Source organism: Halichoeres trimaculatus, unplaced genomic scaffold, assembly GCF_033239565.1.
Source record: "Halichoeres trimaculatus isolate MK-OKI-2021-1 unplaced genomic scaffold, fHalTri1.1 fHalTri1_scaffold_2, whole genome shotgun sequence".
Lineage (NCBI taxonomy): Eukaryota > Metazoa > Chordata > Actinopteri > Labriformes > Labridae > Halichoeres > Halichoeres trimaculatus.
Window position 1 is genome coordinate 34,481,377 of NW_027437180.1, and position 20,124 is coordinate 34,501,500.

A 20,124-nucleotide genomic window follows, 5' to 3' on the forward strand; every position below is an offset into this window, starting at 1 on the left:
AAAAAAATCTTTTTCTCATCCTCAAACATCCTGATTTTTTTTCTTTAAACCGTTTGGTCTTTTGTTGCTTGAAGCCTCAAGCTCACCTCTTCAGATGATGATAAGAGCTCACGTAGCAGCGTTCCAAGTACAACCAGCTGCTTTTAAAAACAAAAAGCTCACACACAAGAGTTTCAGGAACATGTACAGGAAGGTCAACCTGAGATTGATTAGCACAGTGTGTCTTATGGTGAAGAGGAGCTGGAGTGCATAGAAAGTAAACCATCTAACATCTGCTTCAAAACACGATATACAGCCCCTTGCAGGTGCAGGTTTGCCTATTAAACAGCTATGGTATAATGCCTTGTGGTGATACAGATGACCCTGTGTTGGCATAAAGGCTCTTCCTGGACAGAGGCCTTTCAATTCAACACTGAATACATGTTACACATGTAAAAAGAGAAAGGTCAGCGCATAATAACTCAAAACAGTCTTTGAAAAAGAGTCCTCCAAGGTTAACATCCGGTTAGTTTACCCGCTGATGGAATGATGGTCTTCATAAAATACATACACACTCAAACTGTTGCAACGCACCTGAAACAACTCCTCTGTTCATGGAGGTGAAAACTGTTTATCCAGCTCCTTTGCTGAAGTTTTGATTGAGCTATGTGGCCAGTGAAAGAGATTTATTTAGTGATGCTGCAGGCTTTTCAGCATTTCTCTTCTTTCACGTTCTCTGTAGTATAAGGCATGAAACCAGTGAGCGTGTGAAGATTCATGAACTGCTTCAGTTTGATTGTTCCATTAACAATTTACAAGAGGTAAAGTAGTTTTTCTGCAAATTGATTGGAAGTTATGAGTGAGGTCAATGCAGCAAACAAGGTTGGAGATGTGTCTTTAAGGCAGGGTGTAATCAAATAATCCTTACAACATTAAACATCTGAGTGTCACAGGTGTTGAAGGGATCGATTTTTAAAGAGCAGCACAGTGTTTTTATTCCACTTTTTATCCACAGCAAAGCCACGTTTCCACCAAGCAGTCCGTTTAGTGTTGGAGTTACATGACTGGTTTAAGTCACATGAGCTTTGTAATTTGATTCATTTCAAATCATCATCTTGTATAAATCTGACTCCAAGTTTAGACAAACTTTTCAATGAAGTATTTTCTGTGACCAAACTTTCAGAAAACTGCTCCCTACCCTGCTGTTTAGTGAGATGTCGCAAAGAGAAGGAAAAGGCCGTCTGTGCTCCTCATGGCACGGACTGGCTGTCTGTGCCCCATATGGTACAGTCCATGTATCTAATGGTTTTAACACTGCGTGTTATGTAAATAATTGAGTTGTATTGATGGGCTGTGCTATGTTTGCCAATTTTGAAGATAAGTCGGTCCATGCTGTGTGCAGCATAGACAGCCTCTGCTCCTCTGTGTAACATTTAACTTTACAGCAGGGTCTCATATCCACTATGTTCCCTCCTCCCTGGTTGTTGCACTTCCTTCTCCTGCATCATTTATTCCCAAAGCTAACACTGAGGGCAGTGAGTGTGAATAGTAAAACATGCTAACCAGTAAACGGCTACGTGGTTTGGGGAGAAAACTAACTTTTCCGCCAGAGCTTTATAGTTTATGCAGGTCTTTACTGGGCATCATGCAGTGCTGCCCTCTACTGTCAGGCTAACATTATCTTCAAACACATGTAAACCAAAACCTTACATTTATAAAATGATGCTTATTACTTTTGTTTAATTTTTTTTTTACATAATAATTGTTATTACTTTTTTTTACTGAAAGAGTATAAAAGTATAATGTACATGCAAAAGTGAATCAACAATGTACATTTTCAACATTTGAAAAAGCTTTATAGGGGATGTAAAATCCAGAAAAAAACATAATAAAATATATAAATAAAAGAAATGAATGAGCAAAATCAATGAATATATGCTAGTTGTTAAAGTTTTAATTTCTTTTTTTAGAATATTGAATTGATCAAATGCATTGTTTGAATTCGCTGTAAAAAAACATGTTCGAAAAAAATCAAGTTTTTTTTTTTTTTTAGGAAATTTACATTTATGGACATAGAATTTTTCCATAATAAGAATAACTGTTTTTTACTTAAAAGAGCCCAAACATATTTTTTTTTCCACTGTAAAACAAACTTTTCTTCAGTATTTTAGAAATACAATCACAAAGTTGTTGCAAGAAATCCTTCAGAACTGGATAAAACAGGACTCCCTCTGGAGTTCGGCTGTGTCCATCATCTATAGCGCTCACACGCAATGAACTTTGGGATATGTGAGGCTAAAAAGGATTCGTCAAATCTGTCCTTGGAGGCACCCTGAGAGTAGGCCGGATTTGTTAGCTGCATTTTGGAGGAGCCTTTGAAATGTGAGAGTCTTTGAGGCACCACTGTGATGTAATCGCTCTTCAAATTCAGCCTTGGTAGGCTGCAGCTTCTGGATTGGGACACAGCTTCTGTCAGCACCTGGTGTTACAACTTAACGAGTGACCCCGTGAAGTGGAGACCTTCAGCTGAACGAGTACATCCTAGATTAGTTATATGTGTCAAAGTATCCACATCAGATAATTATTTAACAATTATCTGAAGTCAGTACTGATGCCACCCTGTCGATGTTGATGTTTTTGCTGAATGGCCTTTGTACGTTCCTAGTTCCCTGTTTGCTCTGCCGACAGCCACATGCACTTCACTCCAGCTGTCTCACTCCTGTACTCTCCTAGACCTCACTTTGGACTATCGACCTCACCTCCAGACTCTGGACTCACTCCCAGCCCTGCTTCACTCCAAACTTTGGCTCCATCTTCGCTCCCTACTCAATCCCCGCAGACCAACAGACCCCCAGCCAGCCCTTCTGATTATTTTCACTTCTGTTTCCATGTTTCTTGTTTTACTTTGCTGTTTTTGCTGCCTGTGTGTCTTATTAAACTTTAATTCTCTCATTCACACTTGTGCTAATTATCCTCTGCCTATTCAGTCTGTGTTTCCTGTCCTCTGTGTTCCAGTGAGATTTCCTTAAGTCTCTTGTTTCTTTCTTTCTGAGTGTCTTTTGAAGTACTTTTCTTAGTTTTGCCTTTCAGGTTTTTGTTCAACAAATGTATTTTCTTTCCAGTACAAGGGTACTCCTTCTGTTTCTTCAAATCCTTAAAAAGTTTTAAGTCACTTTTCAAAAAAGGTCACAAATCCCAAACTACTAGGGAGACGTCGGCGACGTGGGAAAAGGATCTGGGAATCCTTACTAAAGAATCGAAATGGGAGAGGGTGTGGCTGCAGGCTGTAAAAAACTCAATTTTTGATCATACTAAGTCAACTCAAATCAAGATTCTTCACAAATCTTTATAACTCTGGCCTCAAAAAAAAAAAAAACCCAATATGCCAAGATTTCCTCTCTCTTTGTTTTAAATGTAAAACGGATTTCGGTCATTGTTTCTGGACATGTATACAGTTACTAAACTACTGGTAAGGCATTTTAAGAAGAATTGTGTGCTATTTTTGGAGTAACAATAGACCTGGATCCAATATGCTTTCTCCTTGGATTTTCTGGTCGCCATATTGTGAAAGTAAATCACAAAAGACTATACACCGATCCAGCTTTTGTGGTTCTGATACCGATACCTGGGCGTTGGTATCAACCGATATTGATACCGATACCAGTGTTTAATAATAACCTGCATGACCTGCTGGTAGTTAGGGCTGCAACGATTAGTCGACATAATTGACTACGGCGACTACAAAAGTTCATCAATGCAAATTTTGACTGTTGTTTTTATTGTTGTTGTCATATCCTGAAATGAAATACCAGGCGGTAAATGTTCATCTGTAACATCAATTCACTGCATGAGGTACCACGTTAACAGATACTTTTATGCGAAAAGATCACTCAGTTCATACATGGGGAATATTGATGAGGAAAAATCTCTGCCCCTGATAACGTGATTTAGAGAGTCTCCTTCGCTCTTTGTTGAAGACAGTTTTTCCGGATTTGAGTCACAAACTAGTGTCAAAACTCCCCGGAGTTTTTAAAAGAGAGGACATTCATGCTCACCCTGCACCAGTAACACTCAGCGGGGAGGAAGAGGAGGAGGGGCGGAGTAGTGCATGTAGAGAAACAAAACTAAACATGTTGTTATAAAAAGCTGGGGGAGAGTCAGGCGGGACCATACAGAGAGCAAAGCAAGCCCCAGTTAGCAACTAAACATTAGAAAACAAGCCCAAAGTCACCGATTAGCGGCTTTGCCAATCAACACTGTGAACACAACTTTATTTCCCTGTTACCTGCTCACATAACACAGGGCTGACCAATCAGAGGTGAGAACCTAAATGCAGTGAAAATGCAACACACAGGTTGAATCTTAAAGGTCTGCACATTTTAAACGCCAAATTAGGTTGAAATACAAAATAAACATTAATTGACTGATCAAAAAAATAACCAATTGATTAGTCAACATTAAAAATAATCGTTGGTTGCAGCCCTGCTGGTATTTTTTGGGGAAACAGGCAAAAAATGACTTCATGGAATTACTCAAACTTTGAAATATTTAAACCTACCATCAAAACTATTCGTCAGAATGTACACAAGTTCTTTTCTAATCTAAACTTTTATGCCCTGTAGACTGGAAAAACAAAGCAAGTGCATCAGAAGTAACATTTCAAATCAAGTAGCAAAAAGAACACTGAAAAAAAAGGCATAGAGCTGTTTTGCCTGAACTGGCAACATGAATCTCTTTCCATCAATACCGATCCAGCTAAGGGGCACCAATACACCAATAACTGATACCAACAATCGGTATCAGTGCATCCCTACAACAGACCATTCAATATACTGCTGCCATATGCTGGCAGAAAGAATATTTTGTTTTTCTGGATCAAAGACTCTGCCCCCTCAAAGAAGTCTTGGCACAACCTTATGATGGGCATTATCCCAAATCAATATAATTCTTGTTCGTTGCACTCATCGCTGAGCTGTTTCTATCAGCTCTGGGCGCCACATTTGAAACACATTACCCCACTCAAACGAGCGACCTTAATCCAGCCTCTGCCTTTATTACACAAAGTGCTTCTTAAAGACAAAACATACATAAAACTAGAAAAGCACTCAGAGAGCGCAGACCTCCACCAAGCATATTGTGATTTTAACACAACACTTAAGTCCTACTTTAATGTTATACTCCCTTTCAGCAGACTGTCTGCTACAATTTGGCATTAGTTGCAGGTTTGTACGATAATTTGTTGCCTGACAGTGCTGAAAATTATGTTGACCCAGTACATATTTCATATTCCAGATCTTAGTATCCAGAATATTGTCAGGATCTGGATCATACTTTTACATCTGTCAGAAATTATGGTGACCTTGTCTTGTATTGTTTTGCAAAGCAATCCGAACATTTATCATGGAGTTATATACACATATGGTGAAACAGCCCTATCTCAGTGATAAAGAATCCTTCAGAAAAGTCCTGTATCCAGACGGTGATACAAATCACCTCCAAAATTTAATAACTTCTTCCCTACCCTGCTTTAAACTTTTCCTAAGGATTTCATCAAGATCTGTTCGTTACTTTTTGAGTTATGTTGTTATATTGTTATGTTGTTCACAGACCAACAGACAGACAAACTCTGCCAAAAACATAACCTCCTTGGCGGAGGTACAAAGATAAAGCAGACAGAAGGCAGAAAAGTGATGTAGTTACATGATCCATTGGTAAGAATCTGTGAAAAACAGTCTGGGTTGCAACAAATAATTCACTAAATGAGCACTGAAAGTTGAGGGATAGATTTGAGTTTTAGAAGTGTCTACAGATTTTGCAGAGTGAAGGGATATTGGCAGACAATATCAGTCTTGAGGCCACAGACCGGAAATTTCTGTCAACACAAATGTTGTGGTCTGTGCAGACAGATTGTTGATGTTTGACCTGAGTGGGCGGATTTACTGGCAGGAATGAATGAGTTCTGACTCATATTCTTCAGTCTGACGAGTAAGGGTCTGTAAGTTTGACTATATACTGGATTCTATAAGTGACAATAAGCCTGTGAAGGGATTTATTGCATTATATTTCAAGGATGGTTGTAATGGCTCATGAATACAACCAGGAGCTGTGTAAACCGAGAAAGTTAAACATTTGGAACTAAACTTGCAGATTGATTGCAGAATATTCCCACAACAGCAGAACAATTAAACAAAAAAGTATATTTACAACCTCATTTACTGTGAATCTAGGAACAAATCTTTCCTACATCCTCCTCCAACTTAGAAAAAGCATTTTAAGAGGCATAAAAACTCTGATGCTTCAGCTGGAAAGAAATAAGGCCTGGGTTGTTTGGGAGAGACTCAGGTAGCTAACGCGCTCTGCTGGCTGCAGCAAGAAATTGAGAGAAACAGATCAGTCAGCCTGTAGCAGCTCAGAGCAAGAAATGAAAAATGCTCGGTCTATTTTTCAAACGCCCTCATCTGTCAAGCTGAATATCAAAAGCAAAGCAGAGGAGGAACATGTTTTAAACCAACTTGAATGAAACTGGACTGGAAAGCATCCAAAAGCCTTTATTAAATGATGAATAGGAGCTGTCAGAGTGCTGGATGGTCGTGGACAAAATCAAAGAGTGAAATGAAACAACAATGGAGTGATGTAAGGATTCAGCCTCCTAAAAAGAAAATGACTGAAGCAAATCAGAGACCGTGAAAGAGCTGATCGAGGTTTGTTTCACGTCTAACAAAGTCAGGAAATATCGTCCAGAAGCAAGGCTGAGTTCATATCAGATAAAGACTTATAGAAAGTTGAAACTTCATACATTTCTTCCTGGTTCTATGGAAAAAATTCTTTAATCCAGAGAGGTCGGGAGTCAAGCTGGGAGTCGTGTCGAGCAAGGAATCAGAGTGTGAGCAAAGCTTGTAGCTGAGCTTGAAGTCAAGCAGGGAGTCGACCACTTGTCGAGCTTGGAGTCACACAAGGAGCTGAGGCAAGAGTTGAAGCAGGATTGGAGCCAGTGTTGAGTTATTTTAGACTTTGATGTGACGGATGGTGTGTTATTAATTTGAAGGATTTAACCTTCAACGTGTGAAACTCACATTTAAACCACACACTCCTTTTTATTTCTGAATAACACTGATTTAGCTGAAAGTTCTGCCACAGAGACACTATCATTATGAGTGTCAAACAAATAATAACTAGCTTTTCAATACCATAACTGAAGCAACTAAACAGCTTTTTGTTACACAAAGTCAAATTATGTTCTTGTGTTTCTGTGTGGGTGCAGTTTTTGTTTACAGTTTCTTCTGTTTCCTTCTAAATCGTCTGACTTTTGCTCCCTCCGCCAGCTCTGTCTTATTCTTTTGTTTGCAGTCACAAACCAGGGTTATATCTTCATCGGTCAATAGGCTTATGAGCGACAGCTCAGTGCTTCCAATGTCGTTCAGCTGGCACAAACTTTAAGACTGATCTACAAGTCAGATATCATTTTGATTTTCTGGATCCCTTGAGGGTTTTTTAGTGGGTGTTGTATCTAAAAGTATGTTCTCTGTGCTGCAAGAAGTTTTTTGTGCATTAACTTAGAAGTAAAGCTTGAAAAAAAATGAAATCTTATCTTATCATTTTAAGTAGAAAATGTCTTTTTAGACTTAATATGAGCCACATTCACCTGACCAGTCCAGAAAAATGTCTCGTTTCAAGGTATTCAAAGACAAAATGAGGTCTGAATTGCTTGTAACAAGTTAGAAAAAAAACTGCCAATGGAAGAAGAGAAAAGTTACTTGTATTAGGACATTATTCTATTTTAAAGCAAATTTTTTCAGCAAATTTTTCTTGTGCTATTGGCAGTTTTTTTTCTTGTTACAAGCAATTCAGACCTCATTTTTGTCTTTAAATAACTTGAAACAAGACATTTTCTGAACTGGTCTGGTGAATGTGGCTGAAATAGAAATAGAAATAGAAATAGAAAATACTTTGTTTTTCCCCGAGGGGAAATTCAGGAGTCACCGCAGCATTTAAGAAAACAAAAGTAAGAAAGAGTATAGAAAGTGCAAAAATGTCCATAAGAAATTAGATGACGACATCCCGCCCACCACTCGTCCACCACTCTCCAGCCCAGCCAGTCTCCACCTCCACAGGGTCCAGGACCGAGCCTCCCCAGCAGTCTGTTCAGTCTCTGTCTCCTGGATCCTGTCTGCTCACAGCAGAATGTGGCGCGGGCATCCAATGTCAGGTCCGTCACGTCCGTGAACAGCACCATGCCGCTGGGTTAGCACAGCTAGCTCGTCCATCCCCCGGGGCTAGATCCCACGTTCCCAACAATGATGGATGGAAGGACAGGTCCACGTTGTCACCTCCCAGCTCACATCCGAGAACCAGCACGTCGTCCTCACCTCCTCCTCCTCAGCTCGAGGGAAATCATCAAGCCCTACACTAGTTAGCATTGACATGCTACAGGCTGCTAACAGCTAATTTCGCATGTAAACAATGCAGCCATGGTTACATGTAGGATCTCCAGACAAACACAGGAGAAAAGTAGTAAAAAATATTGCCGAAGCCACAAAAAGTTCGGTGTCCGTGACCAACAATGAACCATACAAAGTGATGATCCACTCCAAATACAAAGATGACGAAAAAGAGACGAAAAAAATTACAAGAAACGGACAAAGGCAAAGAGAGAGCTGCTGCAACAGGCAGGTACTCGGGCAGCGCCTAGCAACGGAAAATGAAGGATAACAAGATATCTTTTTACTTAAATTAAGATTAAAACACTTGCAAAAATTTCATTTTTTTGCAGCGTTATAAGATAATGTAAAGACTATGGCGCTGTTAAAAACTATCCAGAAAAGCTAATTATGAATTCAGGATAGATACTCCATTTCCCATCATCAATTGCAAAGGCATGAGTCTTACCAAGATGTACGTTTGTTTTGGAAGCAAGTGACAGAAAAGCAGATCTTTCTTTTATGTCCTACCAGTACTCATCTACCAACTCCAACCTCACCAAGCAGAGCTAACGTAACCTCACTCTTTATTTTATTGATAAACTCTCAAGTTTGAACAGACCACTGCAGAATAACTGCTGCATGAGGGTTGGAATCGACATTATCACAAACAGATTATCACATATTGCTTTATCACTCTCCTGTTTAACTTACTTCTACAGTGACATATTTTTTCTTCTTTACAGTCAAGCTCCAGGGTCCACCATTTCTACAGAATAAATCCAAGAAATCATTTTCATTGGAACACAGATCTTTCTTCTCACTGCTAAACTCTGCCAGCGTGGTGTTGTCATGGGGACATCCCGTCCTGAATGACCCAGACAGGGAAATGTCATTTAGAAGAATTGAGAATTTAAGAGACCACTTTTACATAGTCCTCACAAGGACTTTAAATTAAAGATTTCACTTTTAAGATGGAAAAAAACTACTAAAACAGCACAAAGCTTTTGAGCTTTACAGCCTTCTTAAACTAAGGGACTCAACGATAAACTGATCCTCAATGCTCTTTGATTTTTTTTTATTTTTGAAGTTAGTCCCACATGGGAGTTTTTTGTATGTTCTATTACACACCCGTTGCCATGGTGTGGATTAGGTGCAAGATGTTTTAAATTTCTCTGTAAACTGTTCGCCTGATGAACGTATAGCACTGGAGCATTGCTTTGAAATGTTTTATGATATCTTGACAGTGTGTGGATTTTTTTTTATCTGCAAACTTTGGTGAGCTCAAAGATTTTTTTTTCAGTTTTGTTTCACTCAAATTGACACAAATATAAATCGACACAACATAACTGTCAGCTGAATCAGTATAGTAGTATCAGTACATTGTTGAGAAGTATGTGATCTCTTAAGCAGTCATTAAAGGGTATAAATTAAAGTTGTCTGACATATTCTCATGCATTTATTACAATTTTAGACCTTTTATTTTGACTTTTGACCAAACACCAGGGCTGAGAAGTAGGAGCTGCGCTTTTAAACACAGCCAGCTTTTCTTTTCTTTCACAGCCTGAACTGGATTTGTAACTTGCTAAAAGGACCTCCAGGTGGTGCCACAACATCACAGAATAAAAAGGAGAGACAGCTACTCACACTCAGACTACAATTAGTATGAAATGCAGTAAGGGTGGAGATGTTGAGTGACAACTGTAGATTCACAAACTTTCCTTCTCCCTTTACATCAGTCGAACTTTTTTATTTTAAAGAAGAGCGTGAAAAGTTCTGAAAGTGGCACTTAAAGCGACAACAACACACAATCAACAACCTTAAGTCCTGGTTGACTGTATTCTTTAAAAGAAAACAACAACAAAGAAGACAAAAGCAAGTGTGTTAAGTTTGTATCTCTGTCAGGTAACACTCTTTCTTATAAACAGTGGTATAAAATGAGGGAAGGAGACGCTAAGTTGGAGGTGGAGTGTGAAATATGATAGGCCAAAAAGGTAACTCCTTACAACTATCCAGGGAACATTTACACACTGTTTCCTTTCAAGGGGTTTTCCTATTTGAAGAACGGTTTCATTGGTTATACTTCCTCACTGTTTGAGATGCATCAGTAGGACTGTTTCACTCTGTAGCTTTACTGAAATTAGTTAAATTGTCTCTTATTACTCACATTATCAATATTTTAAACCAAGACAAACTGAGCCACAGCACATCTGTAAGTGCTGCTCTTAATTAAGTTTTCCTACCTCCTCACTGTCAGAGTCTGAAACATTTTCCTTTCAATTGTCAGTCTCTCTCTGTAATAAATGGGGTTACACTGAACGTGTACTTCATGTGTTCACTGAAAAAAAACTGCAACATTTGACTGATTAGTCCAGAAAACTGTCAGGTTTAAAGTTATTTAAAGACAAAAATGAGGTCTAAATTGCTTGTAACAAGTTAAAAGAAATCTGCCAATGGAAAAAGAAAATTGTGCTCGAAAATTTGCCTGAAACCAGAATACTGTCTTAGTAACTTTTCTCTTGCTCCATTGGCAGATTCAGACTGCATTTTTGTCCTTGAATAACTTAAACCAAGAAATGTTTCTGGACTTGTCAGGTAAATGTGACTCATATTAAGTCTAAAAGGCATTTTCAACTGAAAATAAGACAAAAAGTCTTGGTAAGAGTTCAGTTTTTTGCAGTGTTATCCTTAGAAACAGTGTTGACAATGGGCTACGATGCATTTTGATTGATAATTATGTGTAAGTGAACTTGGATCCATAAACGTAACAGAGTAACAGAGTCTTTCCAGTAATACACAAATGCCTCTTTTATCCAGCCCTGCTCTGTTGCATGAAAAAAACAAAAACTGGTACTCCACCTGTTTCTGCACTAGTTTCTATGTTTTAGTGGTTATTGTGGCCCGAGTTATCATCTGCTTCACTTATGAGATATGTCTGCACATTAATTTCAGCTCCACTTCTGTTAACACACTTTATTTTCACACATTAAACTTTTCTATCAGGGACTGTCACTGCTCACTTGTATGACCTTTTTTGCTGTAACAGGTCTGAGATGAGACTCAAAACACTCTGTGAAAATGACCAGGAATGTGACAAGGTTATAATAGTTTTGGATTTGTCATTATAGTTTAATTTTAGTTAGTTCTGAATTTTATTTTCCATTACAGTTTAGTTTTAATTAGTTTTAGAGCGGGCATTCTAGTTTTTCTTTAGTTTTGATTTTTGCAACAAGGCTTAGTTTCACTTTAGTTTTAGTTTTTTCATACCTTATTAACCAGGTGCAGGATTCAAAAAGGTCAGAGTATATATTTTTTAGTACTGTTGATTTTCAAGTCCAACATAGTGCTCACTGCTCAGTCAATGCTGAAACTGTTGGCTGCTGCCCTCAACACAAAAAAATAATATAAACTTAGTATAAAAAACATATATATAAATTATATAGAAGTAGTGTTAACCTAAATTACATAAAATTAATATAAACTAAAATTATATAAAACAATATAATATGAGCTTAAAAATTTAGAAACTTGGACTCTGTAACAAGAAAGACAGACTCAAAAACAATTAAAGGCAGACTCACATGTAATTAAACTATCACGGATGCTCTAATTCATTGCTCCACTACGTTTCGTCGCAGCACAGAGCACAGCCAGTCAGTGCAGTAAACAAGCATGTCCCAGTACGTCGCTATGATGGTGCCGTACGACACTGACAACTGCTGAAAACTGTCTAAAATTGGTTGGGAAAATGTGTCGGATTAATTTAAATCCTAAAGGCTATTAATATTGTCAAAAACTGTAACTAAGGACATTTTCTCTATAATTTTAGTTAGTTTCAGTTAGTTTTGTGAACACAAGATACAGTTTTAGTTTACTTATAGTTTTTCTTTTCTTTTCTAGTTTTTACTAGTTTGAGTTAACTGCAATGTATTCTAAATTTTAGTTTTCCTTTTTAGTTTTGTTTTAGTTAACTGTTATAACCTTGGAATGTGACAGGAGTAGACAATAAAAGGTAAAAGTTAGGTGGGGTAATCACAATGATCACAACAGATTACAGAGACCTGTTTAAGCAGGAAAGTTATTGGAATTGTAACTGCTAGGGCTGGGACAATATGCTATTCTCTCGATTTCATTCTGTCACGATTTCTGAGGTGCTGATTCAATGTAAATTGAGATTCTTTGATATTTATGGTTTTTAGTTTGCTTATCTAACACCATACCATATGAATAAGTGAAATGATGCTGATAATGTCTACAAACTATCAGGAACCATATTTTCCCATAAAATGCACATCACTAGAGTCAGAAAGAAACATATCACCCTCTGCTGGAGAAAAAGTGAAAACTTTTTTCCAATCCAGTTTATCAACAAAGACTGAAATGAAGAATTTAGAATTTGGAAATAAAACACTTTTTTCCCCCCAAAGAATTAAGATTTCGATATTGATATAAAAAATCCCAAAGTATGGTGTATCAGTTTTTTCGCTCACCCCTAGTAACTGCTCTGACAGATGTAGCACCAAAGGTGCTAAAACTTGAGTAAACTGCACAGAGCTGCAGAACTTTGTGGGTATTTTTTTACACTTGAATATCATCAGTTTGCTTTGTGAATTGAACCTTAAAACGGAGCAGATAGGGGGACAAATGATGCACAATTCTTGGTGCTTCTAGTGATCACTGTGCATTCTTTGTGATATCTTCTCTCAGAATTTTTAACTGCAAACAAGGTATATATATTTTGCCTTCTACAAAGAAATGTGCTTTAACCAATTAACCTTAAAAAATACACAAAGTTAGCCTCTAAGTGTAGACAGGTTTCAGATCTCCTGAGTTTAATGGTTCAGGCTGACATGTGATTGCATGTTGGGGGTAATACCTGAGCCTGGGATCCATTCAGCATCAGATAATAGAGCTTGCTGAGGATGCTCTGCTGAAGCTGGTCCCAGGAGACACTCCTGTCCTCACGCATGAGAAACGGGGGGCCAAACCTAAGAGAGGAGAAAAGGACAGGTAGCCAGTGACAGACAATAAAGACACTACGGAATATAAATAACATTCTGTTTTTTTAAGGCGCACCACTTCTCCAAAGTCGCTCTGTAAACATTACCCTGTGTTGGCGTTTCACTGCTAAAGTCAATTCATTCTGCGACCCGTCCCTTCAGATTGATCAACTCAGTGAGTCACCCACTCCACGAAGCAAGATGAATTCATTTCAGAGAAGGTTGAGCTTGTTGAAAGGGCAGAAAGGGCCCGAATAAAGGTCAGTGCAACTTATTTTGTCATCACTGCATCTGTCAAGCTGTCAGGTGTCCAGTGCATCAAGGATTTACCAAGAGTGCAGTGACAGCTCAAAGTGACTTTGTGTGAGGTCATGAGACAGAAAACAAGAGAGAAATCTCTCTGTACATTAGAAAAACATCAATAACAACAACCACTGCTCCCCCTAGTGGTTATTATCCACTTCTTATGTTAATAGTGTTGTAAGGAAATCTTAACCCCCCCCTCAATAAGTAAAGAGCCCTAATGATGGAAACAGGAACATGCTCTTTGTACACAATAAGCTCCTTACCATGAGAGGATTACTGTCAACCCTCAGTACATGAATGCTTTCTTTAAATTATGCTTTGTGGTACAAAGCACATAATGACTCATTATGGGTTCAAGAACATTGAAGTGGCTTCATTTTACTGTAATTTCCTGAAGTCCTTTGAGCAAACCTGTCAGAGCGCTGAGGGGATGAGGAACATAATATTTGACAAAGGACGCCACTGAGTTTAAGTTTGTGGAACAGATTTTTAAGAACAAGTGGGCAAAGTTTCAGTGTCCCGTGTTTTCTTTTTGGATCTCTCTTTCTTTGCGTCTGTACAGATGTCTTGACCTCCCTTCCTCTCTTTCTCTATCCATCTCACGATCCCAGTGCCTCACTTGTTTTCTCTCTCTAGTTCCTGCCTCTCTCTTAGGGTGTATTAACACCTGGATTGTTTGGGGCAGTTGTACCGAAACAGTGAGCAGCCCCTCCCTGAAACCCTGATTCGTTTGGGCATATGTGAAGACAGCAATGACGCATGGATGCGGGACAAAACAAGCGGGTTGAGGTCATTAAAAAAGGTTGTCTCGGCTCGATTCGAGCCCTGTAGCAGTTCCTGGGCAGTGAGAACACCATCACCTCAGCAACTGGCACAACTGACTTATAAGTGTGGCTCATACTGTAGTGATATGAGCAGTAATGAGCTCGGTTGACAACTGTACAGTCAAAACAGAAGAAGAAGAAGGAGAAGAAGAATCAACCACAGCAGCAGAAGAAAAGAAGGCTGAGGGGCCTTTAACACAACAACTGTTTTAGGGTGAAAGACAAAAGTATTGTTGTTTTGGCATTGTGTTTACATGGAAACAACTTTTTAGCCAACCTTAAATGCAAACTTTTGGAAATGACCTCCAGAGTGGAATTTTTCTGAAACGCTGCCAACGCCATTGCCGTGTCAACAGCACACTAGTGTTTTCAGAGGAAACACTGACGTCATGCTCTGCTCCATGCATACGACTGTACAATAGCGCTGGGACAATATGCTATTCACGCAATTTGATTCTATTACAAATTTTGGGGTGCCAATTTGATATTGAGATTCTTCTATATTTACAATTTTTGCGATTTTTAGTTAGCTTTTTTTAACAGCTAGACCATGTGAAAAAGTTAAATGATGACAATGTCAAGAGACTATATTTTCCCTTAAAATGCACTTCAAGTGAGTCATAGAGAAACATTTCACCCTCTGCTGGAGAAAAGTGGTACTTTTTTCCAATCCAGTTTATAAACAAAGACTGAAATGAAGAAGAATCCCAATTTTGATATTGTCAAACAACAAATCCCAATATATCAGTTTTTGATGTTTTCTTCCACCCCTACAGTGCAAGAGTACTGTTATTACAATTGTGGCGGACAATTGGCTCGGCTCTACTTTAGTGGAAAACTGTTCCACTATTCCACTGCAGGGGACTTTTCCATGTAAACGCAGATTTTCTTTCACTGCGTTTAGGATGAAAGACTGTCATGTCAACAGGGCCTAATCCTCTACATTGATTCTTTACATCTCCCTTTACCTACCCGACTCTTTCTCTCTACCTCTTTTTCTTTACATCCACAATTCTCTAAATCTCTCTTAACCTTTCTTTTCTTACCTGCCTAACTCTCTCAAAGTCCCCCCCCCTTTCATCTGAACTCTCTTCCTCTCTCCCTGCCTACCTTCTCCGCCCCTCTTTCTCCCCCTTTCACTCTACCTGCCTAACTCTCTACCTCAACCTCTCTATTATCCCTAAAGGCTGTGTTATGCTTACTGCGCGAACGTGAGGTGTGTAAATGAAATGCACGTGATCCGCGCGAGAGAATGCGTGAGGCTTTCATGCTTTTTAGCATCCGGCTTCATCTGTTAGCGTCCACTCCAAAATTGTAGGGGGCGGTGTATCACAAACACACGTCTACCAGCTTGCTAAACAAGAGTCGAAGAAGTTTACCTTTGTTTACATCATGACACATATCTGTCCCAGAGATTTTTCCAAGTTCTTCCTTTAAATGATTCCTCTTCTCTGTCGAGAGTGGCGCAATTTCATGCCATGAATTATTTACAACTCAGGTGTCACGCCAAAGAGTCAAACAGATGCCTGCATTTCTGCACTTCCACCACTGGGAGATCCTGTTTTTCTGCTGTCTTGTTCGTGCGTCTCTGTCCAGCTGGTTAGAAATTTTTGAGTGTGCGTGGTGCCAAAATTTTCTGTGTGAAAGGACCAATTTTTGTTTGGGGTTTTTGGGTCTTTTACACTTTTTGAAATCATTAGACATTGAAATGAACAGATGTTGTATCATTAGTTTGGTGCATTTGTTTTTTAAAGTCAGAATAAAGTTAAAATCATCTCAGTTCAGAGCTTTTTTTTTAAACCAAAGTGTGTCACTCAGTCTGATATTTCTGCTCCTCTGGCTTTCACCTCTAGCTGAACAGGAGCTCAGAATAAAGACGCCTCAGTTTTGACAGTCTTTGCAGCAGATACACGGGTCAAAGTCAAACAGAAGCTGGGGGTTGACACTGAGGTAGCACTGGATTATGTCATCGTAAAAGAACAAATAAAGTCCCGATACAGAGAAATGTTCAGAACAGCAGGAGGAAGAATGTTTGTGCTGCTCTGAAATCTGTCACAAAGAAACCCACAAAGGAAATCTGAGTAAATCCGATCAGCTCCAATGAGCTGAAAACATCAAGAACAGACTTTTATTCCTCTGCAACTGGATCAACTGAAGTGGAATCCTAAGCATCAATAAAACCTGAACCGGTAACATCCTGAGAATCCATCAGCCCGCAGCTCACCTGACAGCCTGCTGGCCGCTGCCGGCTGTGTTGCAGATGAGGAAAAGGACCTTGGAGGAGCTGCCCTGGTTCAGGTATTCAGAGGAGAGGGCGCCAGACGAAGGCAGTCTCTGACCATCAGGTCCGGCTGTGGAGGTGTAAGGGGAGGAGGGGAGGCTGTGGTGATACCCTGAGTGGAGAACCAGAGAGAGGAAGAAGAAGCTTTAAAATGACAATCTCACATTGATTCTTACTCCCCTCCAGCAGCTGCAGAAAGATTATGTCATTGACCACATGGACTTTTACACACAAACACACAGTGATTAATCGTAGGTAACAGCCGAGGGTGTGCAGACCACACAACCTGGTCTCTATGGAAACATAAACTCTGACATTATCAAAGGATTTAATTATCCAATGCTTGTTTCAAGCATACTGTGCAATTAATCACTGCCACCTTCAAACATCCCACACAAACAAAGTAAACACACAGCCACTGAGTGAGAAGAGAAGGTGTTGTACACACACAAGACAGACTAATATTAGGATGTAGACACACAGAGTATAACTCATGTATATTTTCAGTGCAATTTTTCAACATTTTAAAACAAAGCTGACTTAAATATATTAAGAGTGATAAAATAGACTAAAAAAGCGGCAGACTCAAAGATTAACCTCTTCAAAGCACTTAATGTGGGCAGATTTTTCATTTAGAATAACGTTGAGAGTCAATCTACCACATAATACGGGTGCGTAATGGCAAGGACCTCATGATATGATATGCATCACGATACTTAGGTCATGATGTTTGGCAATATTCTACACAGTTAACTTTTTGATTTAAAACAACTGTTCCATTTCATTAAAATAACAAAGTCAGATGTAATGTTTCTTACATACACTTAACTTGAAAGCATAAAGTTTGTCAGGTTTGTCACTCAAACTACTGTTGCAAAAAATTATTGGGTGAAAGACGTGGTGAGTTGGTGAAACTGATGAATGTCACTTAGTGAAACCAATATAACTCATAAAAAATGTAATATTGCGCAAAAAATGACTATGATTATTGTTTTATCAGTCTACTGCACTGTAAAAATTAAACTTGAAATGAGTTTAAACTAACTGACCCGAGAATAAAGAGAAAACATTGATGTTTACGGCATCAAAATCCACATTGTCAAGTTTAGGAATTATTTAGGAAATATTTTGAATATACTTTGAGATTATATTTATGATACAGCAGAGTAGCTCTTTGGCGCCATCTACTGCAGTGGAGGCGCGGAAGACATATTGTACTAACAACACACCTAAAACATGATTTTTTATTTTAACAAAAAATATTAATATTGAGAGATGAAATATCAATATTTTACCACAGGTGAAGATATCACAATATATTGCCGTAATGATATTGTTTCACACCCCTGCCACAAAAGGGGTGAACATTAATACAAAAAAAGTCATATTACAAACAAATTCTTAGTTCTGGTCCCACTTTTGGTAAGGGCTACATGCTCCTTCTTACCACGCTGGATGTCTGACTATCCTGCTTAAAGCCTTTTTTTTGAGGAATGAATTTCTCAACAATAAAGAATGATGATGTAAACATTCAGTAATAGCCTGTTCAACCAGGAGATTTATAGAAACAGCTTTGTCCCAGCAGCCATCAGAATGACCAACAAGTCAGAGTGTCAGAGCTGTGAGACTGTATTTATGTTTCTTTTTACCTTGTTTTTCTTTATCTTATTTTTACTGATGACACTTTAACTTGTTTTTACTTACCTCATTTTTATTGAGTGATGGCCAATCTAATTTCATTTCCCACCTTGTTTTTGTTTACCCAGTTTCTATTGATTCCTAATTTCTTGTTTTTATTGTAAAGATTCCCTCTTTATTACTCAGCACATTGCCCTGTTGTTCACCATTACCCGTCCTCAATTGTTTGTAATTGATAAATAGAAGCTGACTCAGGTAAGAACAGAGTGACCTTGAACAAGCTTAACAAGGTTAATCTTAACTGCTGTGGCCTGGAGAGAGGCTTCACTTTTTTTTTCTCTGATAATGACACAATCTGTGCTGCACTACAAGCACTCTTCGATCAGTACACCCTCTCCTCTCTGACACACACTCCAACAATCACAGGTGACTGCAAACAGCTGTTTGAGCCACAGCATACAACTGATCAGAGAGGGAAAAAAAACAAAACTAAAACCAAACCTGAAGGTGGCGTAATAACACGGTTTGGTACATATCTATGTATCTTTTTCCCCTGGTACAGACACAGAGGAACACTCCAGTAGACACTCAGCTAAGGTTTGTTTTGAGAGCTTCTCTGTTTACATTTAAGGAGAGGACAGAAAAAGGCAGCTGTGAGTGACTACTATTTCTATATGCAAATAGCTCCACATGCAAAAGTGACCATTGTTGGGCAAGAAAATTAAAGTGCTGACCTTTTATAAGCTGACAGACTTCAAAAGCTTTGACTATTTGTCAAAACTTCCATCAAATCAAATAGAGAAGAACTGGATGTGGCATTTTATGCATATCGGCTGACCTTTAGACGACCAATTTATCCGTCGCCTGCCTCTGTCGACCATTCCCTCCATCCTCTCTGTCACTTTACAGCCACAGACTCATTGATTGTCACTAGTTTTGTTTTTGTTTCAACAGCCACCATCACCACCCTCATATTAACCAAAGGAGCACCTATATGCTACCTTAAAGCCAACACTTGCTTGAGTTTTAAACAACATTCACTCAATACTCAGCATTTCATACACTTAAATGAAAAGAAAGTTATTTGATAACCTCTTTGCTGGTGGAAGAATGGGCAGAACCTTGAGAAAAAGAACAGATCTTGTTATGACTCTCCAGCCTAGACTCACTTAGATTACATCTATAGGCTTTTGAGTGTTTTTGTCCTGTTAAGCTTTGAGGAAAATGTGATCACAGCCAAGAATCTTTCAGCTCAAAGCTTTGGTTAGAGGGCCCTTTTTTCTCTTACTTGAAAATATCATTCAAAGACCCAATCCTCTTAGAGATGTTAGTACTTCAGCTGACTGGGAAATGTGTGTTAATGCTTTAAAAAAAAAACACTAATGAGAATTAAACAACATAGCAGCTGTCAGTTTAATCCAGCCTTTCTGTGTCTTGTGTTCTTTATAAGACTTTGACCAAAGAACAAAAGGGAACTGCCATTCATCAGAGAATAAGTGAGATTAACACTCACTGACCACTTAATTAGGAATACCTGTTCATCTACTCGTTAACACGAGTATTTAATCAGCCAATCACATGGCAGCAACTCAATGCATTCAGGTCATGTCCACATGTAGACGGGTAACTGGGAAACCGCGTTTATTTTTACATGTTTAGGCCAGTTTACGTCACTGAAA

General features: G+C 38.7%; 1 protein-coding gene across 2 annotated transcripts in view; it reads right to left on the reverse strand.

The window, feature by feature from the left end:
* usp43a (ubiquitin specific peptidase 43a) overlaps positions 1–20,124 on the reverse strand; it is a 225,343-nt gene that overhangs the window by 72,989 nt on the left and 132,230 nt on the right. For both annotated transcript variants that reach the window (XM_074689798.1, XM_074689791.1), the window contains exons 7-8: positions 16,751–16,919; positions 13,273–13,384 (exon numbers count right to left, since the gene is read on the reverse strand). In XM_074689798.1, the coding sequence (XP_074545899.1) occupies positions 13,273–13,384; positions 16,751–16,919 (281 nt within the window). The remainder of the gene's footprint in view (positions 1–13,272; positions 13,385–16,750; positions 16,920–20,124) is intronic.